Genomic DNA, 9,519 nt, shown 5'->3' with positions numbered 1-9,519 from the left:
GGTTGTTAAAATGCAGACCTAACTAACCGAAACCATTATACTTCAGACTAAATCAAGTCCATCAAATAAGTTTCTGAGAGGAACCAGAAACTACTCTACTATTACATGGGAGTAACAGATTACAGACCTTTTCATTAAAAAAAAAAAAAAAGGATTGCAGCCCTATGTACAGTATAAATATAAGGCCAGAAAGCAATGTCCATGCAATCGATAACTCAACAGATAACATGCGGAGGGAAATTCTAGAGGAAATGTAGCTTATAAAACATTTCAGAAGCTATGGTCACCTGTTGTTGCAGTGCTCTCAGAATCCCCAATAACTACGTGGTCTTGTTTCAGATGAATTCAAATGTTACTGAACCACAGTGATCTCATTCCAATAAGCACATCTGGCTCGGATAAACTGCCTGTAAAATTCACTTTACAGTATTCTGGAAACCTCAACCCAGCCTGCTCACAACCTAACTTTGTAACATGTGGGCAACACCTCACATCAAGATACTTCAGCATTTTGCAGGACTCTAAAAGCATACCTATCCCCAAAACAGTAATTTTCTGACAGTTGCTCACCTTCAAAATCTTCAAAGCCGAGTCATGGCCGCCACCACCCAATGCCTGAAAAGCTGTGTCCGACACCTCCTCACAGCACCCAATGTCAAGGGCCTCTAGATTTTTACATTTAGATAGTACGCAGCTCAGCGAAGAATCAGAGATTTTTAAACACCAATCCATCCGCAAATTCTTTAGACTTCTATGACAGGCAGATGCAAGGCTCTTAATAGACTCGTTGGAGATGTTCCTACATCCCCCAATGACAAGAGTCTCAAGATTCTTGCAGCAGTGAGCCAAGGAAAATATAGAATCATCTCCAACTTTGTAGCAGTCCAGTAACTTCAAAGCCCTCAGAGAAGAACAAGCTTTGGATACGCTAATAATTCCAATATCTCCAATGTTGCTGCATTTATTGACATCTAAAACCTTGATATGTCGACAACCATCAACAAGGGCTGTGAGTCCTGAGTCGGTTATTTTGGTGCAACCTTCCAGTACCAATGCTTCTAGGTTGTGACAATTCTTAGAAAGGGAAGTTAATAGTCCATCAGTAATGCATCTGCAACCCACAAGATGCAAGCTTCTCAAACTGACACAGCCCTTAGCTATGGCTGCAAGTCCCTTGTCTGTCAACTTTCTGCAGTGTGAGACATCCAAGGATTGTAAACAGGTAAGGCCATTTCCAAGTGCCACCATTCCAGCATCTGTAACACCTGTTCAATAGCCAAAAGGAAATAAGTAAACTGCTGCTGGGACAGAGAACTTCAATTGAGGTCAAGCATGTCAGCCATGAAGTTAAGCTCTTGAAAAATGTGTTGGAAGAGTGCTCAGTCCAAAGAGAAAACAAGATCTTCTCATTGCAAAGGAGAGAAGAAATGAACAAGAACAAGAAAGTGAATGTTTCTGTATCCATACCACCGTTTCAAAAAACTGGAATCAGCAGGGACCAATTTGACCCCTGATTCCATGTTTTGAATCATTGATCCATACCAAACAGATGGGCCTTCCAACTCAAAGGTTAGTATTCAAATGGTGGACCAATTCTTGGTAAGGTTAATCGGAATACACAAAGACAGCCCAGAACACAGTTATTCTAATTTTTTTTTTTGGAAGAGAGAGAATTAAACTCATTCCTGTCTGTCAGCTAATCTTCAGTTTTACATCAAATGGTTGTGTTCTGAGTCAATTTTTCACTCTATATTCACCTTGGGCAGTTCAAAGCAATTTACCTGGGCATTTGAAGGATAAGTTGTACTTAAGTCTTAAGAGTGACATGTTCTACACAAAACGACCTCAATTCATAAGCCCCACTGATGGAAAAGGCAGCAAATATATGAATGGCCTGATGTGTTTAAGCCTTAAGGACATCACCCTCAATGCTTCCAGGGCACCTAATGGATTGACTTGTTTCTGTTACCTGAACATCACCCTCAATGCTTCCAGGGCATCTAATGGATTGTCTCGTTTCTGTTACCTATAAACCATCTGACCAATGACAGTAAAGCACACAAAGTTCCAACTAGTATGCTTCTATAATAACTCATCCTGTTCAGGACTAACAAAATTTCCATAGAAACAGGAGGAGAAGAATACCACTTTGTTCTGTAAAAGAAAAAAGAATGGCATAAGCACTTATAATCCAGATCTGTATGGGCCCTCACTCCTCTGATTAGTGAAGCACCAGCAAGAATATATCAAGGTACACTGGATTCGACATCAAATTTTTCCAAAATTGAACTTGTCTTGCATTAATGAATCATGAATAAACCCATTAAGAGTGGAATTTAGTTCACATTGATTACCAGGGATCAGGACACAACAGCAATGTCTTCATGGAGTAGCGAAATATGCTAACGAGTACTGGAAGATGGCACATCCAAGGGACGAAACCATCATCTCCATCGTTAATATAACTTCGGTGACAAGAAGAGAATCACAGGAAAGTTGAAAGCATAGTTGCCCTCCTAAGCAGGTTGCTGGTTTCCCCTTGACGTCCAGGACCCCTCAAAAGCCTTGGGTCGCTTCGGCATCGTGACAACTATGCTTGAAAGGGGGGCTTCCCTTTTAAACCAAAAGCACTACGCAGTTTTCCAGCAATCCCATTACAGTTACTAATTAGAACAAAATTAAAAGCAAAGACAATCGCAATAAAAACAAAAATAGATAGATATCTGTAGATAAAGACAGATGGATTGATTAGTTCTTAGACGAAACCAAAAAAAGAAGCATCATCCTGATGATACCAATTCACCAATACAATCCCCAATTCTACCCAACTCGAGTTGAGAATCTTGTTAAGTTTAATCGAACTCCCAAAACCATTTCAAACTAAAATTACCTCCAAATAAGTAAAGATAGCTAATTGTCAAAATAATCACTACCGTTGCACAATCAAACCAAACAGAATATCATCTTTATCCACATTAAACCCCAAACTACTCACAGACCCATTAAATTTTTCACAACATTAACTGAACAAAACAAAAACAAAGAAGCTACCTTTACAGTTCTGTAGACTAAGAACCTGCAAACAACCAAACCCCGCGGCAATAACGGCCAGATCAGAATCGGTGACACCAGGAAAGAACGACCGAGAGGAAGACTGCGAAAGATCTAACTCAACAAGACGAGTGAACCTCGCCGCCAATTTCTGAAGCATCAATGGACCCGCACGAGCGCAGAGCTTCCTCCTCTCCGTACTCTGCAAATAAAGCCATCGTTTACATACAAATCCCAAATTCTCTTTATCCTTGTCGTTCTCTAACTTCGTCATGATTGCTCGAAGCTCATCGTCTGTGAGGACTTCGTTGATGCAAACTTCGGTCCTCATTGCATCAGAATTCTCCCGTTTCGCCATTAGAGATCGGAAACCCCAAATTTAATCAGCTCTATTCGCCTCGGAGTGAGAGATTCGAAGCACAAAGATGAAAGTATTAGGGTTCCAAAACCATCTGTGGAAGCTCTACTCCGTGTGGGTAAGAAGAACAAATCAGAAAGAGAGAGAGTCGCTTCAATTCTCACACCCTGTAACGAGGGGTACATATAAGATCCAGTTGGCTGGCCTGGTTGGACTCTTGTCGTTTTTTGTAAACCCGGTTGGACTCTTTTATGAACTTACGTATTTATAGTGGAATTTTAATAAAAATAAGGGAAATTTATTCTCACTCCCCTACATTTTACACTTGACTTATATTTACTAAAACTATCATTTCTTTTACTTTTCTACTGATACTCCCCTGCTTTTTGTTTTTTATATCTTTTTCTCCCTTACTCTTTTTAAATACCCAGATTACCCTTCTTTTTCACTTATAATCTATTACATTTTTTTCAAATTGATTGGTTTAAAATATGATTTGAACCAAATCACTTACAAGTTTGGTCTCATCCAATCATCAAGGATATTGACATAGATGATGTATCATTAAAGATATTATTTGTTTATTATTATTATTAATATTATTATTATTATTATTATTATTATTATTATTATTTTATATTTTTTTCTCATTTATTCATCAGGGATGTTGTTTATTTATTTTTTATTATTATTATTTTGTTATCTCATCCATCATTACAAATTTAGCAATCTATTTTTTTTAATCGGTATTAGATTGGTATCAGTCTAATCCAATTTAAGGATTAAAAAAAATTAAAAAACGTGTGGTACCCGATTGGAACATATAATACCGATATAGATACAGATCGGATAGAAAATTATTTTTTTTTGAATTTACAATATCCTTGATGATTGGATGAGACAAAACTTGTTAGTGGTTTGATTCAAACCATGTTTTGAGCCAATCAATTTGAAAAAAATATAATAGGTTATAAGTGAAAAGGAAGGATAATCTGGGTATTTAAAAAGAGCAGGGGGAGAAAGATATATAAAAATAAAAAAAGCAAGGGAGTATCAGTAAAAAAAGTAAAAAGTAGGGGAGTCTTAGTAAATATAGGCTAAGTGTAGAGAAGTGATAGTAAATTCCCCTTATGAAAATAGTGAAATATTTTCTGTCCAGAGTGTAGGAGCTGCACTAGAACGAGAACCAATGGGAGCACTCCTAGAAACATCATTAGGGTGGATATTTCCACTTTACATGGGGATGGGGTGGTCATTTCACATTTCTTTTTTGTAGCGGCCTTTACACTCATGGATAGAAAACATTATCCCAAATAAAAAAAAAAAAAATCATTCAAATTCAACTCAAATTTGATATAAGGTGTCAAAACCTAGTTGATCTAATACATTGATTGAAACAATCGAAAAAACCTCAGATCAAATTGAACCGATCCTTATCCGACTGGTTCTCACTAGGGTATGACAAGACCCATTGAGAGTTGGTTACATTGAACGGATTGATATCTAGATCAGAAATCGTAAACTGAATGAAACCAATAAAATAAAAATCATTGAGAGATTCTAAATAGATGAATTTCAATTCTTGTTTTTTTTTTTTTTTGTTTTTTTGTTTTTTTGTTTTTTTTGCCCTTTTTGGTGTGTGTGTGTAATACTACTAGTTCCCTTTATAGTGATAGACAATGATTTTTCTACTAATTCTATTTAGAGGAAAATACACTCCCCTCCCTTGAGAAGTTTGAAATTACACTCCCCTCCCTTATATGTTTTAGATTCTATCAACCGTACCTTGACCTTGAGTGAGAAACCGTTAAGTGAGGAATCTTGTGTTATTAAATTGTATTAAACCCCAAAATACCCTTGATCCAATGGAGATGACCTATTTGCCCTCAACCCTTATTTTCATCTTCTTCCTTGAGAAACCATTAACCGATTAGGAGAGTTAGGGTTTTCGAACTTGCGATTGATGGTTCTGAAATCTGAAATCGAAGAGAGTAAGGGATCGCCATTGTAGAAGTCTTGAAGATCGACCCTTATTCCCACTTTCTTCCTTGAGAAACCATTAACCTATTGGGAGTGTTAGGGTCTTTGAACCTACGATTTATGGTTTTGAAATCTAAAATTGGAGAGAGTTAGGGTTTTGGCGATCAATTACTCCCATCTCTGATATCACATTTGTGTCGCCATTGTTGGAATCTTGAAGATCGATTACTCCCCCACCTGCTCGAGGCTATCCAACATCGACGGTGGCTTGAAATCGGAGTTGAAGATAGGGTTGTGAGGTACAAACAAACTCGATCCAACATTGACGGTGGCTCGAAATCGGAGTTTTGGATAGGGTTGTGAGGTACAAACAAACTTGAATCAGGAAAATTGATCGAACCTGTCGCTATTGTTGCTGTTGTTGCTGCAACAGAGCTCGTGAAGAAACCCCACCGATTCAGGCCAGGAACGGTGGCTTTGAGGGAGATTAGGAAGTATCAAAAGAGTACTAAACTTCTGATCCGTAAGCTACCATTTCAGAGTTTGGTTTGTGAGAGATCGTCTAGGATTTCAAGACCGACCTATAAATAAATAAATATCCCAACAAGAACAAAAGAAAGAAAACAAAGATCACAAATTGCAGGTACCTCTTTAGCTGATTAACGAGCCCACCGAGCACTCTCTCTATCTCTGGAGAATCCACCCACCCACCCAGACAAGAAAACAAATAAGAATGGGTTGTCCCTTTCCAAATAAACCCGCTTGAGACAGAGAATTGGAGAAGGTACCATCGAGAATGTTTCCAGAGTTCCGCTATTTCAACACTTCAGGAAGAGGTAGAGACTTATCTGGTTGGACTCTTTGAAGATACTAACCTGTGTGCAATCCATGCGAAGAGGGTTACAATTATGCCCAAAGATATCTAGCTTGCTCATCAGATTAGGGGTGAGCGTGCTTAGATGTGCATCTGAATGTTGTGGCAGCCAACACCAGTGCTTGATTTTCCGACAGCCACTACCGACGGGAATGCTGCGAAGAACACCCCCTTTAGTCTTAACAACATAGGGTGTGGTTGTAATTTCAAACTTCGCAGGGGGTCTGAGTGTAATACTTAAAACATATAGGGGAGGGGAGTGTAATTTCCTCTTCTATTTATCCATTGATTTCAACATAGTTAACTTCTTACCTAAAAAAAAATATATTAGTTATTTTTATCTTACAATTTATTCATCTTTGTTCCGAATGTAATATGAACACATTAAATCAATTTTTCTATTCCTGGTCTTTCACTTGTTTGACTTGGGCAAGACAATTTAATATGTTTTTACCGAATCTTTCATCATTACAAGTTATGAATGTAAAATTTCATTGTGATTAAAACCCGAAAATAAGCCAATCTAAATCGATACTGAAAAAAAAAAAAAAAAAAAAAAAAATTGTACCAAGCCAGAACCAATTGGAGCCGGGCCAAACAGATCGTTTGACAACCCTAGTTTAATCTGATTTTGAAAATTGTGGGTGACAAAGCCTTGTCCCCTACCAAAGTACAAGCACCTAACAAGTGGTTAACATTAATAAATTATCAAGTGATGCGAACCATATATTTTTAAGAAATGTTAGGACGGCAGTTAATTATATTTTTCCGATTGAAATGTTAATTAAGCTGTAAGTATTGTTGAACACCAACCAATTGGATTGTTGTTTTGACTTCTAAAACATTAATCTAATCTGATGTTGCAGCACTAATGACAACCAACTTGAATGAAGAATCAATCTTGTAGAACAATGATACGGACTTAGTTCCTTCCTTATTCATGGGAATGGAACCACCTATTAGGTATTGATGATTACAAAAGCCACCAAATGCATCAGCCGCTTAACAGCTTGTTGTTACAACCAAACTAATAATTATGTTTGTTGCATGAAGCCCTCAACTCCATGATCTTTTTTCTCATTCAATAAAATATTAAGTTGGATTGAGTTTTCTTCAGAGAGAGAGAGAGAGAGAGAGAATCTCCTAATGTATGGGGTTCTGGTAATTGGATGAGACTCTTCGAATCATGTTAAGAGGCATTTTGAAATTTGTACAATAGAACGAAGAGGGAATAATGACATCCCAATTGTAAGATTCTCTTCACCCATGATAAATAAAAACTTCTGCCAAGTTAGGTTATTAAAAAAATAATAATAATAATAACAAAAAAACGAGATAATTTGTCAACCCTAAAATTAGTGCCAAATGATATTCATTTGGCACATTTAAGGATCTTCAGCTTTCACTTTCTTTTTTACTTATTGACTTCCCTTGCCTTCTAATTTATTTTCCCTAAGTAATGGTACAAAGATCATATGCATAATACACACATGAAGAAGATATTGTTACTTCGTGGGTAGTATGCATATGATCCTTATACAAGAGATTAGAATCTTAAAATAAGTTATTAAATTAAGGACGTGAATTAGAAACCGAAACCATTTATCGAAATTGAATCGAATCGTTTACATCAAAACCGTGAAATTGTTTATTAAATGATTTGGTTTCGGTTTTAAAATTGAAACCATGATTCGATTTTGATTTTAAAATTTAAACCGTTGGTAAACCCTTTAAATAGAACTTTAAACCAATTACCATATATGTAGTAAGTTTAATTCATTCAATATTAAGTTTTTACATACATTTTAATAATAATAATAAAAAGTTTACATTAAACAACTATTAAAAAAAGCATATAACAACAAACAATTCAATTTAATATGACAATTTACATTAATTTCATCAAAAGGTAAAGAAGTTTTTCGGATAAAAAATTAGAAAACATAAGAAAACCGTTTTTCTCTTCTTCTTATTCTCTTACATTTTTTTTAGCTCCTCTAATTTCTTCTTTGATTTCTTCCAAGTCTCTTTTTTGCTCTTGAGAGTTATATGATTTCTCCTACAATTCTTTGTTATGTTTGTCTCGAATTCTTGACCCACTCCAACATATTTTGATCCCGCAGCATGGTATGACCTGACAAATCGTGACTTGATGGATCAACCCAACTTGGAGGAGTATATATGTGTACTATTGTCTTATTGAGCAAGTGTTGTGAGATTTGGGGGTTTTTTCGTGTTAGGGTTTCTGGGTGAGTTTTCTTGTTGTGATGTGGGTGTTCTTGAAAGAGGTCTCCATTGTAATTTTTCTTCCGACATAGTGAATCATCTTCTTCTTCGCCCGAGGATATAGCACACCATATCACTATATGAACCTCGTTAAATCTTTGTGTCTTGTGTGAATCTGTGTGTGTTTTTTTCGTATTTGTTGGTGTTTGTTCTAACATTCTTCTATCTTGATCCTATATTAGGTCTACTAATCAACAGATCCTGGACATTTAGATTTTTTTTTTTGGCTCCAGATTATTCCTTGAACCTTGAACTGCATTAGTATTGCCAGTGGAGAAATAACTGAGAGAAGGTGGAGCAATCAGTTCTGTTATTTCCATGTTTGGCATTCTGATCCCCATGCCTACCTTTTATGACTCCTGCTGCACGGTTCAAAGCAGTGTGGGTTCATAATCTCTAAATCAGTTCCTAGACTATCACACAATTAACTAGTTGTTTTGTAGGGGTGAGCCCAGTAGTTGTGGGGAGACCCAAACAGAAGTCTCCTTTATGCCTCTTCATCCCCCATACTCAATCAAGACTCATTAACAGTGCTAAAACCAACAAAATTTTTGTTTCTCATTTCTTCCACCACCCCTTGATTCAAGTGGCACACAATATTCCATTTGAAGTTTCATTGCCTCATCTAACTTTTGGATCCATAACTCATCTTAATCTAGCCCTGGTTTGTAACATGTATTTTGTGCATTTCATTAGGTTCTCCTTTTCTTTTTGACTCCTTTTAGAGAATGGAAAGAGCTTGTTTACTTATGACAAACCATGCATACTGATCATGATTCCACATGATATTTGTACAGAGAGGCATAAACAGTCAGGGAGCACAGTATCCCTAGAGAAAAAGATTATGATCTGCATAGGAGAATCTCCAACATTCATGACATGGATATGTTTTTATTTAGAATAACGAACGAAGTTCCATCATGCTAGAATCCAGAACCCTTCCTATCACGACTTGAATATCTGGCACATG

The 9,519-nt window shown here is 36.7% G+C and overlaps 1 protein-coding gene across 1 annotated transcript; it reads right to left on the bottom strand.

Moving 5' to 3' along the window:
• Positions 1-41: 41 nt before the first annotated feature.
• On the bottom strand, positions 42-3,583 carry LOC122078259 (F-box/LRR-repeat protein 4-like). The gene is made up of 2 exons (XM_042644163.1): positions 3,052-3,583; positions 42-1,265 (listed from the first exon to the last, which is right to left on the bottom strand). Exons 1-2 carry the CDS (start codon positions 3,407-3,409, stop codon positions 346-348), a joined length of 1,278 nt encoding a protein of 425 aa, XP_042500097.1. The 5' UTR covers positions 3,410-3,583; the 3' UTR covers positions 42-345.
• Positions 3,584-9,519: the final 5,936 nt, after the last annotated feature.

This window comes from Macadamia integrifolia, chromosome 5 (genome assembly GCF_013358625.1).
Source record: "Macadamia integrifolia cultivar HAES 741 chromosome 5, SCU_Mint_v3, whole genome shotgun sequence".
Taxonomy (NCBI): domain Eukaryota; kingdom Viridiplantae; phylum Streptophyta; class Magnoliopsida; order Proteales; family Proteaceae; genus Macadamia; species Macadamia integrifolia.
This window is presented reverse-complemented; position numbering and strand designations above follow the sequence as displayed.